General features: G+C 35.4%; 1 protein-coding gene across 4 annotated transcripts in view; it reads left to right on the top strand.

The window, feature by feature from the left end:
* PTPN4 (protein tyrosine phosphatase non-receptor type 4) overlaps positions 1 to 18,434 on the top strand; it is a 201,382-nt gene that overhangs the window by 127,793 nt on the left and 55,155 nt on the right. For all 4 annotated transcript variants that reach the window (XM_055398840.2, XM_055398841.2, XM_055398842.2 and 1 more), the window contains exons 13-15: positions 6,845 to 6,913; positions 13,252 to 13,377; positions 15,030 to 15,188. In XM_055398840.2, coding sequence (XP_055254815.2) covers positions 6,845 to 6,913; positions 13,252 to 13,377; positions 15,030 to 15,188 — 354 coding nt within the window. The remainder of the gene's footprint in view (positions 1 to 6,844; positions 6,914 to 13,251; positions 13,378 to 15,029; positions 15,189 to 18,434) is intronic.

Genomic DNA, 18,434 nt, shown 5'->3' with positions numbered 1-18,434 from the left:
GCTTTGACGGTTGATGTTTTTTTTAAGGAATTTGTTTTGTCTAAGTTCTTTAATATTTTGGCATAAAAGTTGAAATATTTCTCTATTATATTTTCAATATCTCTAGAATCTACTACTGTCATTTCTCTCATTCTTGTTATTGATAATTTGTTATTATCCCTTACTAGTCTTGTTAGAAGTTTATCACTTTAAATATTTTTAAACACTATAAATGCTAAATAAAACCTTGCTTCAAGTTTATATGTAAGTTATGGGCCACCCTTTGTCTACCAAGTCTTAAAGGAAAAAAGTAAGCAGAAAATATTATACTTAACCAGGTTCCCTATTCAGGACAAGGACCAGTAGATAGGCATTATCACATATACAAAACCTCAGGGAATATAACATCTCTGACCTCATTTTGAAAAAAAAAATTTTTTTTAATGGTAAGTTTAAGCCATCCAAGAGAAATCAAAGTGACTCAAGAATAATCTTAATGAGCTAATTAAGAATAAAGATTAAAATCTTTAAATATGGAACCAATCCTTAACAACTATGAAAATTAAAGCTATAGAATAATATTAAAATATTATGAACTTCCTTGGTGGTACAGTGGATAAGAATCCATCTGCCAATGCAGAGGACACAAGGTTCTGTTTCTGGTCCAGGAAGATTCCACATGCTGCAAACAAGTAAAGTCCAAGCACCACAGCTACTGAACCCTTGCCCCAGAGCCCACGAGCCACAGCTACTGAGGCCCCATGCTGTAAGTGCATGTGCCTAGAGCCTGTGCTTCTCAATGAGAGACATCCTCACACTGAGCAGCCTATGCTCCACAATGAAGATAGCCCCTGCTCACTGCAGCTAGAGAAAGCCCATGTGCAGCAACGAAGACCCAGTGCAAACCCCCCAAAAATAAAATAATATATATGTTGTAAACTTTGACAGAGTACAAGCAATAATATAACTAATAAAGCAAGAGGAAGCAGGGACTAGTAAACTATGATAATGCATATTAACAATTAACTGTTAATAGCTAAGTTTTTAAGGTTTTCCCTGGCCTTTTTATTCTCCTTTTCCTTTTTTTTAAAATAATGAATGGTAGCATTTTTCTTTCCTTTAATTCAAAGGAAATCCATTTAATATTTTTTAAATTTATTTTTTATTAGAAAATGAAATTTACAATGTGTTTATATCACTCACTGAGTATATGGCATTTAAAAACAATATCATTAAAGAAAGATAACAAAAATACAAAGTCTTAAAACCTATGGGATATGGAAAACATTATCCACTGAGGCCTTAAATGTAATAGACTTTACATAAAAAGGAAAAGCAATGAGTATAAAAGTATATAGCCAGTTTAAGAAGTTAGCAAGGTAAGCAGAATAATCATAAAGAAAAGAAAGCATCTAATACGTACCAGGTATTAATGCAATAAAAATAAAATTGAGAGACTCAACAGAGTCAAAGCTGCCTTAAAAAGCTTCTCTAAAAAGGGAAACATCAGGTAACAATAATCAACAAGAAAAATCTTGCAAATAATATTCAAAATGGGAATTATTCATAGAAGCATTAAGAATATAAATAATAGAAACAACTTTATGCCTATACATTCAAAGATTAGTTGTCTCCTCTACAGGGTTATTGTTACCGTCTTTCTAAATTCCATATATATGTGTTAGTATACTGTAGTGGAGTTTTTTTTTCTGGCTTATTTCACTCTGTATAATGGGCTCCAGTTTCATCCACCTCATTCAGTTCAGTTCAGTTCAGTTCAGTCACTCAGTTGCGTCCGACTCTTTGTGGCCCCATGAATCACAGCACGCCAGGCCTCCCTGTCCATCACCAACTCCCGGAGTTCACTCAGACTCATGTCCATCGAGTTGGTGATGCCATCCAGCCATCTCATTCTCTGTCATCCCCTTCTCCTCCCGCCCCCAATCCTTCCCAGCATCAAAGTCTTTTCCAGTGAGTCAACTCGTCGCATGAGGTGGCCAAAGTATTGGAGTTTCAGCTTTAGCATCAGTCCTTCCAATGAACACCCAGGATTGATCTCCTTTAGAATGGACTGGTTGGATCTCCTTGCAGTCCAAGGGACTCTCAAGAGTCTTCTCCAGCACCACAGTTGAAAAGCATCAATTCTTCGGTGATCAGCTTTCTTCACAGTCCAACTCTCACATCCATACATGACCACTGGAAAAACCAAAGCCTTTACTCGACGGACCTTGGTTGGCAAAACTAATTCAAATGTGTTCTTTTTAATTGCTAAGTAATGCTCCATTGTGCATATGTACCACAGCTTTCTTATCCGTTCGTCTGCAGGTGGACATCTAGGTTGCTTCCATGTCCTGACTATTATAAACAGTGCGGCGATGAACATTGGAGTACATGTGTCTCTTTCAATTCTAGTTTCCTCGGTGTGTATGCCCAGCAGTGGGATTGCTGGGTCGTATGGCAGTTCTGTTTCCAGTTTTTAAGGAATCTCCACAGTGTTCTCCATAGTGGCTGTACTAGTTTGCATTCCCACCAACTGTGTAAGAGGGTTCCCTTTTCTCCACACCCTCTCCAGCATTTATTGCTTGTAGACTTTTGGATAGCAGCCATTCTGACTGGCATGAAATGGTACCTCATTGTGCTTTTGATTTGCATTTCTCTGATTATGAGTGATGTTGAGCATCTTTTCATGTGTTTGTTAGCCATCTGTGTGTCTTCTTTGGAGAAATGTCTGTTTAGTTCTTTGGCCCATTTTTTGATTGGGTCGTTTGTTTTTCTGGACTTGAGCTGCAGGAGTTGCTTGTATATTTTTGAGATTAATTCTTTGTCAGTTACTTCATTTGCTATTATTTTCTCCCGTTCTGAAGGCTGTCTTTTCACATTGCTTATAGTTTCCTTTGCTGTGCAGAAGCTTTTGATTTTAATTAGGTCCCATTTGTTTATTTTTGCTTTTATTTCCAATATTCTGGGAGGTGGGTCATGGAGGATGTCAGAGGGTGTTTTGCCTATGTTCTCTTCTAGGAGTTTTATAGTTTCTGATCTTACATGTAGATCTTTAATCCATTTTGAGTTTATTTTTGTGTATGGTGTTAAGGGTTCTAGTTTCAGTCTTTTACAAGTGGTTGACCAGTTTTCCTAGCGCCACTTGTTAAAGAGATTGTCTTTTCTCCATTGAATATTCTGCCTCCTTTGTCAAAGACTTTATTCCCCTAAAGTCAGGAACAAGAGAAGGGTGCCCACTCTCACCACTACTATTCAACTTAGTTTTGGAAGTTTTGGCTACAGCAGTCAGAGCAGAAAAAGACATAAAAGGAATCCAAATTGGAAAAGAAGTAAAACTCTCACTGTTTGCAGATGACATGGTCTTCTACACAGAAAACCCTAAAGACTCTCTCTACCAGAAAATTACTAGAGCTAATCAATGAATATAGTAAAGTTGCAAGATATAAAATCAACACACAAATCTCTTGAATTTCTATACACTAATATTGAGAAAATAGAGAAATTAAGCAAATAATTCCATTCACCATTGCAACGAAAAGAATAAAATACTTAGGAATATATCTACCTAAAGAAACAAAAGACCTATATATAGAAAACTATAAAACACTGGTGAAAGAAATCAGAGAGGACACTAATAGATGGAGAAATATACCCTGTTCATAGATTAGAAGAATAAATATTGTGAAAATGAGTATACTACTCAAAATAATTTATAGATTCAATGCAATCCCTATCAAGTCACCAATGGTATTTTTCACAGAGCTAGAACAAATAATTTTACAATTTGTATGGAAATACAAAAATCCTCGAATAGCCAAAGCAATCTTGAGAAAGAAGAATGGAACTGGGGGAATCAACCTGCCTGACTTCAGGCTCTACTATAAAGCCACAGTCGTCAAGACAGTTTGGTACTGGCATAAAAACAGAAGTATAGATCAATGGAACAAAATAGAAAGCCCAGAGATAAACCCATTTAATGTTTTTATTGTGATGTATATAGCATAGTGACATTATAATAGAATTATGTCCATATTTATAGCCTTTCCTATGTATGTACAGAGTTTCAGAATGATTTTTGCCTACTTATAATGGGGTTTCTTTCTTAGGGATATGGCTGTGGCTAAATCTGTTTACTTTTTTGTTGTGCTTTTATATGTTGCTTGCATCACTTAAAATAAGCCTGTATTCTTTCACCAACTGGTATTTTCTCATTGTTCTAAAGACAAGTATCTTACTGTCAGAAGTTATTGTTCTTAGATTATGGTATAATTTTGCACTATGTTCTAATTATACTAAACCCTTATAGAATAATATTATGGATAATATGATATATAAACAATTTCTCCCTCATATTTTAATTTAATCTTTATATATTTTTATTATGAAATTCGATTTGTTAATTAAGCCTTTTGAGTAGTGGTGTCCCATTTGAATCCTCTTCACCAGAAAAGTACCATATCAGTCAGGAAAATAGAAAGCCTTTTTGATTTTTCAATTAAAGGCAACTTAATTGTGGCAGTTGGTTACACAGGTGTTAGAAGGACTGAAAAATCCAAAAGGGAAGGGGGCTTTTGGAGAAGCAAACAAGAAGAATGGGTAATGCCTAAGGATTAGAAGCTTATGTCACTCATGGGCTGTAGAGCCCACAAATCTAGACCTGCTGCTACACTGTTGAGCACTGTGGGTTGGTTCTGGACCTGCCAGGGAGGTGCCACTTTGACTGGGGATGGCACCATCCACAGGGTTCTGTTTCTTTGTGTGTTCTATCCCAGAAACTCCAGCATTTGACAGTCCCCAGCTTCAGACTTGCTCCACTTTCTGGTCTCCAACCAGAAAAAAAACAGAACCTAATAGAAAGCCAGCTTGCCGAGGAGCCTCCAGCCTCCCGCAGAGCTGAGCTAAGCAGAGGACAGGATTGAGGCCTCTAGCAGCTCAGTTAACATGGAGTTAAATGAGTGTATAAGTAAACCATGTATATCTGTAGTTATAAAAGTTAGGTTTTATGTTTCTAGTCCTTAAGAACTTTAAAAGATGTATCCAAAATATTTTTAATCACCGAAATGATTACTAGTTCAGTTCAGTTCAGTCGCTCAGTCGTGTCCGACTCTCCGCGACCCCATGAATCACAGCACGCCAGGCCTCCCTGTCTATCACCAACTCCCGGAGTACACTCAAACTCATGTCCACAGAGTCGGTGATGTCATCCAGCCATCTCGTTCTCCGTCGTCCCCTTAAATGATATAGGAATGGCAGGACAAATGTTTGTCTGGACACAGTCCTATGCCTAATGGATACACATTAGATAAATGCCTTTTTTCCTCCCTCATAACAAGCAGTGGTTAGGAATACTAGGGGGTCTTCCCTGGTGGCTCAGGGTGAAGAATTCGCCTGTAGCGCAGGAGTCACAGGAGATGTAGGTTCGACCTGTGGGTCAGAAGATCCCCTGGAGGAAGGCATGGGCAATCCACTCCAGAATTTTTGCTGGAGAATGCCATGGACAGAGGAACCTGGTGGGCTACAGTTCATAGGGTTGCAAAAAGTTGGACACGACTGAAGTAACTTAGGACGTAGCATGTACACAGGAATACTAGAACTGTTGTCATACTTAAAATGGTGAAATATTATGAAGACTGAGGGATGGAATTTGGAATATTGGAGGATTTAGTACTTCCTCTACCAACTTCCTCATACACATACCCTTATTATCTCTGCTCCAGAATATTAAGGGCGTTATAGTCCTTGTTCTGGTGTGGAAATACAAAGCAATAGTGAACCTAAATCTGTTACCATGTTCACAGTTGCAAGTATAGTTTACCCTTTTTAGAGGAAATATATATTCTCAAGAAACACCAACTTATCTAAATTTTAAAATCATGATAATTTTTCTGACTTTTCCATTAAAACTTCAACAAACATGCCATTCTGTTCATTCACATTTATCTATACTTGTCCATAGAAGATGATCTTAAAATTGCTTGCTTAGCTTTGGAAATCTGTATTTGGCTGCTTTTGTATATATTAAATTTCTATCTGTGTAAATGGTTTTTTATTTGGTGTTCTAGACATTTATGTTCATTCACTCAGGTGTATGTTACGTGTCAGGTAACGGGTTCTCTGAGAACCAAGTTTTTAATTAATAAATTTTCTCTGAACTATTGGAGTACCACAGAGGAATCTCACTTCTCATACATAAATGGTGTGCTTGGAGACAGATCAGCTCCAGGACAGTACCCAACTCCCAACCACATTCTGTCCTTTGTTCCTTCTCTGATAAAAATATCTGGAGTTGCCTATATCTGGACATGAAGAGATTTGAGGATATATCTATGATCATTATCAGTAGATTAGGAAGAAAAAATTCCCAGGGAAAAAGCAGTTAGTTCTTCAAGATCTCCGCATGTATCAGGCCCTTGATTGTGCTCTGCTGTGCTGAGCTAAGTCACTTCAGTCAAAGTAGTAGTAGTAAAGACACTAGCCAAACCACAGACGTGGGGAGTGAGGGCAGGGCTTATATGAGCTGGGACAGAGCAGCCTATTTCTGAGTCTAGAGGGAGTGCCTTTCCAGGGCATAGCAGAGGGGGTTTCCTCTCACACAAAATTACTTCTTTCACTCTAACTTCCAAACGAAAGAGTATCTGAAAACAGTGTCTTTGGAACAAGTCCTTGTTCATTAATGGAAGAACTGGAATTGAGTTTCATCCATCCAGGTTGAAGTGGAATATAGTCCATTCTTTTTACCCTCTGCTCTGTTTTTTCCACTAGAAATATCGTCTCATGTGATTGTAATCTCATCATGTTGTGTGTTGTCATTTTATCTTATAGTTCTCTTTAAGGTTTTCTTATTGTACATATTTATGTATTTCAGTGGAAGAACTGAAGTTCAGTCAGTTCAGTATGGCAAAGAAAAGGCAAATAAAGATAGAGTGTTTGCAAGGTAAGTAACATCTAATTCAGTGTCTTGAGTTGTTTTCAAAGTAAGATTAGAATTACTAAAAACTCTTTTCCCACATATGATCACAGAGTTACCACATGGTCTTATCTTTAGTTAAACGATAAATTATGTTGAGAAAAAAAATGCTACATTTTGTTGGAAGTTTTTTTTTTCCCCTTTTGTTAACACTTTTGAAAAACATAATAACTCATTTTATGTATTATCCAGTCCATTTCCATCTTTCTTTAAATCATATTGTTAAGAAGTTGCTTTTTATTTGGGTACTATTTTGTTATCTTCATTTTTTAAGATCTATAAATAACCAGTTTGGTTTTTAAAAGTGAGATGACATGATCAGATTTGTGGTTTAGAAAACAGTTTTATGAGTAAGAACAGAAAATGAATTAGAAGTAAAGACTAGATACCCAGAGACCAATTAGGCAGTAATCCAAATGAAAATAGGTAAGGCCTGAACTAAAACACTGGCAATGAAATGGTTAATTGGGAACAAATTTGAGGAATTTACTTTGTGGGTAGAGCTAGCACAAATCCTTGAACAGTTGGTGGGGGTATGTGAGAGATAGGAGTATCTGGAAAAGACTACCAGATTGGAGTGATGCAAATTGGATAGGGGTTACAGGGGAAAACGGATAGTAATAGAAGAGTTAAACTGCACAGGTCTAGTTTGAGATGTCTGAGCAGTAATCTAACAGTATTATCCAGTAGATGATTACATAATTAGAGCTGATAAGGGAGAATGACCAGATTGGTGGCAGCAAATATTAAATTGAAGACCTACCATGCTGAACATTATTTCAGGCCCTGGAAATACAGTGAAGAACAAGATAGACATCTTGAGTCTAATGAAGTTTAAACTCTAATTGGTGCAACAGAGACCTACAATAGGTAAAGGACTGTGGCAGGGAAGGCCGTGAAGCTGGAGCCCATAATGGGCCAGAGTGTGCAAGGCCATAGTCAAGGAAATGGTCAGAGTGGCAGGTGGCAGCTGGAGTCTCTGTGGCCCTGTGCTGAGAATGGTAAGGACTAAGGAGTGTAAGTAGGAGCCATGGGGACTGAGAGCATGGGAGGGATGTAAACTGACTTATATTTTTAAAAAATATGGTAGCATTCTCATGCTTTGGAGTGATAAACTGAAATATTTCCAAATATCATATGGTTTCTAGGATTTGCTTCAGAATAATTGGTGGGAAAGGCAAAACAAGATTCTCATGATGATGATTGCTAAAACTGGGTCCTGAGTACATGGGGATTATCAAAAAAAATTTTTCTACTTTGTTTATGTTTGAAATGTTCAAAATAAAAATATAGGGGAGGGTGGAAGATTATCCTGGCTGCTGGGCTAGGATCGCTATATGGGGGGTGAATGGAAAGAGGGTGATCAGGTAATCTCATAATGGCTAATACTTATTTTGTACTTATCTGTGCCAGTCAGTTTTTGTATGTTAACTCACAGTTTCCAAACTCAGTGAATTACTGTAATAAATCTATCACAAATGAGAGAACTGAGTAAGTTTGAATAACATACCTGAGATTGTTATGTAGATAGTGAGGGATGCAGACAAGATTCTAACCAGGTATCCTAGGTTCTAACCACACTTTTAACCTCTTCGCAGTAGTTTTTGCTGTTCTGCATCAGACAGGTGAATGTTTGTTTCCTTCCCTGCCACAGATGTGAACGATGATCCTATTTATTGTCTGTCTCCTGCACTAGGATGCCAGCTCTAGGATGGCAGTTCCTCCGTCTTATTCACCATAGTAGCCCCACCTCTTTAAAGAGTTCCTGTGCTGAGAGTGTGCTGCCAGTGGAGGCCTGAGAGTTTTAATAAATGAGAATTAGGCAATTTTGTTTTTTACTTTAATTTTCTTCTTAGTCTTTATCCAAAAGACCTCCCTGCTTTGTGTTCCTAGAGTAAAAAGTTTTTGTTTCTTTTTTCTTTCCTCTAAAAGTATAAATTGCTTTATTTTTTTCTACTCATATAAATGATAGTTCAATTTTTTTAAAAAGTTCCAACAATGTCAGATAATGTAAAGAAAAAATTTGACCCCAAAATAATGTTTACTGTTGAAAATTTTACCATATATATGCTCACTGAGATGTTTCTATGTATGTCTGTATTTGTTTCAAAAATTGTTTCATCCTTTTTCTTGCTTGTTTTTCTGTCAGCATGTCATAGGAATTTTCTTCAGTGTTGAAAAATCTGCAGTCATTTATGTCAGTAAATCTTAAACAGTTAAGTCCTTTTATCCTAATCTGTAGCTTTAACTCTAAGATTCTTCCCTTTGTTCTGCCACTTATCTGCCTGCAGAGTCGAGAGTCATTACTTAATCTGAGGCTGTGCCAGCACTATTCCTGGAATGCTTGTAAAAATAAATAATAAATAATATTACAAGTGCCTTTGAGTAAGGACATTAGAAACAAACAAAAAATCATTAAACCATGATTTTTGTGTGTTCGAATAATAAAATTTACTTAATTTTTTTTTCTTCTTTCCTGATTTACCTTCGTCCTGATTTGTCTATGAATAATCTACCCAACTGGAAAATTGTTGGTGAAAAATGCCTTGATACAGGAAAGATTTAGCTGGTCAGGGCTATAGCATTTTGCCGTGAGAAGTTCAACTTGAATTGGAATGATATAATTCATTTTGGCATTTGTTCAAAGAAGTTTTTAAATTGATTTATTTTGGCTTTATTCTTAGATTTGTTGATGGAAATATTGTCTATTTCTCTATTAAATATAAATCTTAGTGTCATGTTAGTGTTTTGGTTATTCAGAAAGAAGAAAAAAAGAAAGTAAGAACACTTGAGTTGTCTACCCTAATAGATATGCCTACTGAAATTATATAAATTCCTCCTTTCTACAGTCGTAGATACCCTTGTTTCCACTTAGAAAATGCTAAGGACCTGTATAAAGGTAAAATGAACAGCACAATGTTAATTTGAAATAATTTTCCTTGAAATTGCTCTTGAGAAAGAAATAATTTACTTCCTATCAATTTTGCTTTAACTTATAATGTATGTGTTTGTTCTAATTTTTAGTACTGTAACTTTTTTGCAACACTCCTTTCAGACTTGTTAAAATCAAAATAAATATTTTCCTGATTCTTCTCTGTTAAAACTACAGCATACCAAAATACTTATACTTTTTTATTCTTTTCCTAACAAGACGCTTAACTATTTTGCTGCTTGATATTTATAAAACAGTGAACATGATTTCATAACTGGTTCTATTGTAATATGATATTCTAATATGAATACCAAATCATAGATGTATTATATGTTAATATCACATGCAGGTGACTTCCTTTATTTGTATGTGTTAATGCTTTAATATTTTGAGCATATCAGATTTGAGAAATGTGCAGATAGTTACATCTGCATCTTAGTTCTTTTTTTCCCAGAGTGGTTCCCAATACGTTTTATTTTTTCAATTTTATTTAAATTAAAAAAAATTATTTTATTTTGGAGTATAGTTGATTAACAATATTGTGTTAGTTTCAGGTGGACAGCAAAGTGATTCAGTTACGCATATACAAGGATTAATTCTTTTTCCATTTCAGTTATTACAAAATATTAAACAGAACTCCTTGTGCTATATAGTAAGCCTTTGTTGGTTATCTATTTTAAATATAGTAGTGTGTACATGTCAGTCCCAAACTGCCAATCTATCCCTGCCCCTCAGCTTTCCCCATTGATAATCATGTTTGTTCTCTGAGTCTGTTTCTGTTTTGTAAATGAGTTCATTTGTATCATTTTTTAGAGATTCCATGTGCTAAGGGGTATTGTATGATACTTGCCTTTCTCTATCTGACTTACGTCACTTCAGATAGTTCTTTGTTTTATATATACATAATTAAAGTGTGAAATTGTTTTAACTGGTTATCTTATAAAACAAATACGTATTATTCAGTGACTGATAGAGCTAAAATTCCAATATGATGGGCCCCAAAGAAGTGTCATGTTTCTTTTGTTGTGCTGGAATTGTATGAATCCTCTTTGAAATAATAAGTCATCACTAGGATGGGGTTTTTATTAGTACTGTTTTAATGATCCTACTAGCTCTGAAAGACAAAGCTTTTCTGGGATTGTGGTAATCTGATGCATATCTATCACAATACCCTGGAGGTTTTTAGCAATTATTTATTCTGTTAGCGTATTAGAGAATTCTAGAACTGAGAATCCTTGCTCACACTTTGGGATTTCAGTTGGCAGTATAAATAGATAGAAAAGGTTTCTCCTTAAACTTTTTAGTAAGGTTGCTTTTTCAGCAATAATAAATATTAATTTATTTTATTTTTCTGATACATCAGTTCTTTGAGTTGCTTCCAGATGTTTTCAATTGTCATATAATATCTAAGAAAAAAACAAAAAAATGTTCCCATGCAACAGAAAAATAAGGTGCCATGGTCAGAAAATAAATTTACCACATTGCAAACACTGATGAAGTGTGGTATTTTTTTCTCTGAAATTTCCACACTGAACAGGAAACATAGACAGCAAGCTTGAGTGGGTGGGTCTCTGAGGTTAAAACTGTTAATAAAATAAAATACCTTGAAATTTAGTTATAAATGCAAAGCATTTCCATCCATGTTTAGTTTATTAACAACAGTAAAGTGTTCTGATGCTTTACATTAGGTGAGTATAACTAGATTTTTTTTTCCTCCTTCAAATAACTCTTTCCCTCTTTTAGAAAATGAAAATAGGTGATCTCTGACTGTGGTTAGTGAACTCACTTAAACAGTTTACATTTAATAATCTAATATGTGAGTAATCTATTTATTACATTAATAATTAGCATTAGTAGAAAAGCTGTAAAAACTTTATTATAATAATCTTTATTTCAGTTTAAAAATATCTAATACCTGAGATTATATACTTTTTTGTGAATGATGAGGCAGGCTAAATAGTATACCGAGTTATTTTCAAATCTGAAAATCCTGTAATTTAAACTCATGATAATGGGAAGTGTTTATGTTTAAATTACTTCAAATTCATTTATGAAAAGTGAAATCTGAGTCAATGATTTTTTTTTTTATAACATTACTTCTCTTTTAGAAAACTTTCAGTGTTCTTAAGGAGATGTCAACTATATTTTAATAAAAGAAAAAAAGCAATGTCATTGGCCAATGTAAAAATATTTTGGCTGTGAGTACATGAAATGATAGAGCATTTGTGTGGTTTGAATTCAGAAGTCAAGTTATTTCTGATTTAGTAAAATTAATAAACTGAAACATTGCACTGAAAATTTACATACTCATAGGTAATCAGAAGGTAGGGAAGGACCTTAGAAGCATATATTTTACAAGTAAATTTAGGTATTTAGATATATTTAGTGGTTTGTCTCAGGGAAAGTCAAAGCTAGGTTTGATGGTCCTCACTCATTATTTTAATGTTTTCTACTATGTATGTAAATTTTCTTGGGTACTCTTGGTCAGTATTATCATGCTTTTTAAATCTGGTCTGTGTGCTTCAGTGAATTTATTACTGAAATATAAAACTACCTGAGTTTAGAAGATGATATAGTATGTGTCTTTCTGTAATTTACTTAATTCATTATAATAATCTGCATGTCAAAAAGCTAGGCATTTAAATAGATATCATGGATGTTTCATAAACTTTGGCCACTTTTTGAATTTGTATAACAAATGACTTCAATTGTTAATTTACCTAAAATTCTGAGGGTTTTTGTTCTCTGCAAAGATCACTTAGTCTCTTTATCACTATAGTAACTGACCATATAAAGTTAAGAAAACATATGCTATGCCCCACCGTGAGACAAAATAGTCAACTTTGTAAATGTTTCCTAAAGAAGAAAAAAAATCCACTGGCCTACTGTATTTAAAAGGGGAAAATTTAAATAAAATATACACAGCGTTATTGTCCTGTCCTCATTGAGGCAGAGAATAAGGGTTTCAATTTAAGGACATCCAGGAAATGATATGTTAGGAATTAAAACTTCCCAAGAGTCACAGACACTGTGGAAAGGAGACAGACAGTGCCTGTAATACTGATAGTATCTCGGAAAACTTGCTAACCAGCTGTTCCATTGTTTTTTTCTTTACCATCCTTGCTTTGTTTCTTTTTTCTCCTCTTCCTTATTCTCTTTCCTTTTTCTTAGCCTTCTTTCTTCATATAAAGCAGGTTTACTGTCTTAAGGAATTGTTTGATAAATAGCCTCCAAATGTATTGATTTCTTACAAGTAAAAGCATTATGTTTACTTATCTAGACTGTGATCTATTAAGATGATTTCTAAAGTTTGGTACATAGTTTGGGGTTTAAAAATAAACATTTTTACATATTATTTAAATTGTTACTCCAGATCCCCAAGTAAACCCTTGGCACGGAAATTAATGGATTGGGAAGTAGTCAGCAGAAATTCACTATCTGATGACAGGTTAGAAACACAGAGCCTTCCATCACGATCTCCACCAGGAACACCTAACCAGTAAGTACATCAGGGATACATTTTGCTAGGTTCTAAATTTTTGGCTGTATGTTTCCAGGGGCTGAACATCATAATATGTAAAATTTAAATCGTTCATTCAGGCGTGATTGTCATTGCTCCAGGGCATTATTTTCTCTTATCTTGGAACTCCCTGTGTAAGCAGAGCAGAAAATAAAAATGCTCACTTAACTACAAAACTGACTTTCATCGTCAGGTTACTGACCAATAAATGAGTATCTCTTAGTAGATTTAAAATCTGGGGGTATGGTTGTTGATTACATAATCCTTTTCCATGTGTCTCCAACACAGTTTCTAGGGGACCACGTATTACTTGAATATGCTAGGTGCTGTGATTTTCTTACTTAAGCTCCTACCCTGCTCCCAGGTTGCGACTGTCTGTGTTCTAGGAAACAGTGATCTCCAGCCTCAGTTCCCACAGGTGCAGCCATAGCTCTGCTGAGGAGCACAGATATTCAGCGGTTACTGTGACTATGTTTCATCCTAGCATTTCTCACAAAAGCTGGATGCTTGAGTGTAGGGAGTAATAATAATACTTGTGGCCAAAGATGTTATCTTAATTTTATAAAGTTAACAGATGTGTTGTATTATATGTATGTGATTAAGATAATGATAACAAAATGAGTGTCAGTTGAATGTTGACCGTTCTTGTTAACCCCAAAAATATTTGAAGTTTGGTATGGAATATTATATTTAAGGAAGTTCCTTTGGACATATTTTGTGCGCATTAATGTTCAATAAATGTGCACTAAATCCTAAAAGTTGTTTTGCTGATGAGCATCAGTTTAAGAGTAAATTTCTATTGTATTGGATGTAAAGTATGGTCATAACAGTTTGGTTCATAGCATGTTGTCTTCCTTACGACTAGAAACAAAATAGACTCAAAACTTTCTTAGTATCTTTCTAAGTTATCTTTCTTAGACTGCATGTAAATTCAAAGGCTAATCAACTTGCTTGAAGAAGATCCCAAGCCTGGTCTCTTTTCTAGCCAGCCTTTCTTGTTACCAGTATCCCTCTAAACAATTATAGAAAATTGTAGAAAACACAAGAAATTTAAACCAGACAATTGAATTAATTAATTGTCACTAACTCTGGTCAAACCTTCTGGTAATAAAACAATTTTAGGTATGATCTGAAAAAAAATTTTTTTTTCCTAAATTTTAAAGTGACTACATCTCTTATGAGGATGGAAATATTGTGTTCAGTATCTCTATTCTTAGAAATTATAGAAAGCCCCATTTATAAATGAAAGAATTTATTAAAGGATTTAAAAAGAGTTCAACCAATATCAAAAGATATTTCTGAATTATTTATTCCTTTTATTTTGTAAATGCTGCTTAAGATGCAAATCTGTAGTGACTAAAACCTAGAAACATTAAGGTTGGTAGAGATAATAGATGATTGAAATAGATAAAATCCCCATGGCAGATTGCTAACTATAGCTCAGATCTTTGACTTCCTATTCTGTGTTCTTTCTGTTTACCTCATAGTGTCTTTGTCAGGGACTCAGCTTAATAAAATGTGGTTAGTCTTAAAAACACACACCCACTTTCTAATGCAATCATATAATTAAGAAACTTGAAAATACTGAGGTAAAGCACATTTTCACTCAGTTTCTCTTCCTCTTCTCATAGTCGAAATTCTGCATTCACCCAGGAGGGAACCCGGTTGCGGCCATCTTCGGTTGGTCATCTGGTGGGCCACGTGGTCCACACTTCCCCAAGCGAGGCCTTCGGGAATCATCACTCTCCATCTTCCACACAAGCTAATAGCATTGTTTTGGAATCATCACCGTAAGGCTTTTTCTCATTTAGCTTCCTTCTTGAATAATGCCCCAAATTGTTTCATTTGAAATAATCTGGGAAATTGTGGTATTTGATACAAGATTTTATTTGTACAATTTTTTAAAAATTCATATATTTATAAATGTGCTTATATGTTCCTGAAGGTCTTGGTGGCCCCTCACTTCACAAAATCACTGTTATTATTTTTTTTGACTCCATATATTCTTGAACTTTAGTTCGTACCGTTACATATTTCTGTAGTTTAATGTATTCACTGTGGTCTAGCAGTAAGGTGATGAAAGGTAGAATTTTCTTAATATTTTTCAAGAAGGGAGCCATAAGGATAAATAGGCAGTAATGGGGGAAATTAAGTAGCAAGGGAAAAGATCACACTGACGATAAGTTGTAGAAATCATGCATGTACCATTTCTAAAATTCATTTCTGTCTCATTACAAACTGCGTAAATTAAACTTCATAACTCAGTATGTCAGTTTAATGCCAACATGCTTCAGTTCAGTTCAGTTCACTCACTCAGTCGTGTCCGACTCTCTGTGACCCATGAATCACAGCACACCAGGCCTCACTGTCCATCACCAACTCCTGGAGGTCACTCAAACTCATGTCCATCGAGTCGGTGATGCCATCCAGCCATCTCATTCTCTGTTGTCCCCTTCTCCTCCCGCCCCCAATCCTTCCCAGCATCAGAGTCTTTTCCAGTGAGTCAACTCGTCACATGAGGTGGCCAAAGTATTGGAGTTTCAGCTTTAGCATCAGTCCTTTCAATGAACACCCAGGATTGATCTCCTTTAGAATGGACTGGTTGGATCTCCTTGCAGTCCGAGGGACTCTCAAGAGTCTTCTCCAGCATCACAGTTGAAAAGCATCAATTCGGCGATCAGCTTTCTTCACAGTCCAACTCTCACATCCATACATGACCACTGGAAAAACCATAGCTTATCTCATATTAATAGGCAGTTTCCTGATTTATTTATTGGTTCATATAATGCAGTTAATTCATATGGAAGTAAAAATACAGTGTACAAATTAGGAAAAATATACTTTATAAGATAATAGTTAAGAAGATTCATTAATTGTTGAGAAGGAAAAAGAGGTTTAAAATGTAGTGAAAGTGATCAGGGTTGAAGAAAGGGTGCGTCTAAATGGTGGAAAGATGGAGAGCAGGTGGAGTGTTGTGCTCCAGGAAAGCTTGTCTGGTACAGAGGAGCCACTGCTGTCCTCAGTGTGTGGCCAGCAGGGAAGGCGACCAAGCTGTCAAGACCACTGGGTGGTTAGTCTGGCTAATGTGGATCTGCATAAAAGATTTTGACTGTGTATGTACTTTATAAAGGATGGAGGAATAGAAAGATACACACTGCACACCGTGGAGTGTGCCCTGTGTGCACTGTGGATGGACGAGAGTTAAGATTGGTGGAAATTTATAATGTTTTATCACTTTAAAAATTATAACTCTAACATTTTGTTTGATTGTAAATAATAAGCATGTATTTTCTACTTCTGAAACTTTAAGACGTGTACAATAATTAAGGATGTGATTGAAATGTCAACTGATTAAATTTTAGAATGACGTGCTTTCAGCACATGAAAGCTGACCACAGAGAGGAGTGACAAAGCCCATCTCATTATAGACAGATCAGTGTCACTCCCGGGGCCTGACCACATGATCTCAGTCTGGTTTTTGAAGGGCCGTTTTCGTGGAGACACATACACATCTGCATACACATACAGTTGAGTATTTCCTTTTGTGAATTGTATAGATTCACAAATCCCCCAAATCACTTACCCTCTTCAGAATACCTTTGTTTTCTTTTCCTGACGTGAAATGGAAAAGAAGTTTTGGCATAGGCTGGAACCATGCAGAGTGTTTGCTTCCCCTGCCCAGTCCACAAGAATTTCAGATGTTTTGGGCTTTCTCTTTGGACGTGCATTTTATGAAACCTATGTGTTTGTATTCAGTTTTGAATCTATAACACTGCGTTTGAAATTTGGCCAATTTAATGAGAGAGTTCTGAAAAGACAAGCATAATGGTAAACTAATAATAGTAACTAACATTAGTAGCTTACAGTCAGCTTTTTTCATAAACTATCTCTCTATTCTACTCGAGAACTCAATAAAATAGAAAATATATATAACACCACTTTATAGAAGAGAAAAGGCCACACTTACAGCATTTGTTCCAAATTACAGAACTAAAACTCAGATTTTCTTACCTGAGCCAGTCTGTAGAACTTTGGATCCTGGACAAGGCTTTGTTGATATTTTTCTTCCATTTAGAGGAAATATTTTCAACCTAGACTTCATAGATTTTAGTTTTACCTTGGTCAAATGTAAAAAGAGTTCCAGCAATATGTTGGATTAAGCACAGAGCATCTCAGCATGGGAATAGATACTGAGCTCGCTTACCAGCTGCCTGGTTTCTGAATGAGTCCATGGGAGTTAAGGTGAGTCCTGACTTGGGTCACTGGGTGAGCTTGCCCGCTTCACAGGAGAAAATGCTATTAACTCACAGGTGTGTTTATTGTGGAAACAAATAGGAGGCTGTTTTATTGCTTAGAATAAAGTTACCATTTAAAGGCAGGGGTGATTGAAACTACATCCTACCATTTCCTTCCTTTCTTTAAATGTTCCACAGAAAATCAGACTATTTTTAGTTTGTTATTTTTCTAAGATAATCATTAGCCCTAAATTACTTTTTTTTTTCCTAAATTATTTTTAAAATACCTAACAGATTTTTAAAAAATAAATTCACACCACAGTACTGATAGGTAACAGGGAAGTTCAATTATTTCTAAAAAATAATTGGCAGAGCATGTGAATGGGAGATGGATAAATTTTATTTTTATTATGATACAGATCGCTAAAAGGCTGCAATAGAGAACTGTTTTGACTGCAGAGTAAGCAAATCAAATCACTGCTGTTGTTGAAGCATTCATGAAGAAATTTAAAACTGACTAGGCTGAAATTAGTCACGAAATTTTTTACCCACTTGGCTTGATTGACGATTTTAACAACTCTTCTGTGTTACAATATGCCTGTAACAGCACAGTGCATTTCAGTATAATATTTTCATTTTTTGCTCTTCACGTTTAACATTTTCCAAAATATCGGAGTTTAAGATAAGCAAGTTATTGACAGTTTTGTAGAATCACATTCCTGGCTCTCCTTTTTTCTTAACATCCAAAAGCTAAGACAGGTGTTAATTTGTCCATAAATTTTTTTATGTGGATAAAATTTG

The sequence above is a fragment of the Moschus berezovskii genome, chromosome 2, assembly GCF_049115385.1.
Source record: "Moschus berezovskii isolate FMDL1 chromosome 2, NW_MosBer_1.0, whole genome shotgun sequence".
In the NCBI taxonomy this organism is placed as follows: Eukaryota; Metazoa; Chordata; class Mammalia; order Artiodactyla; family Moschidae; genus Moschus; species Moschus berezovskii.
The sequence above is the reverse complement of the archived record's forward strand: the minus strand, read 5'-3'. Positions and strand labels throughout refer to the sequence as shown.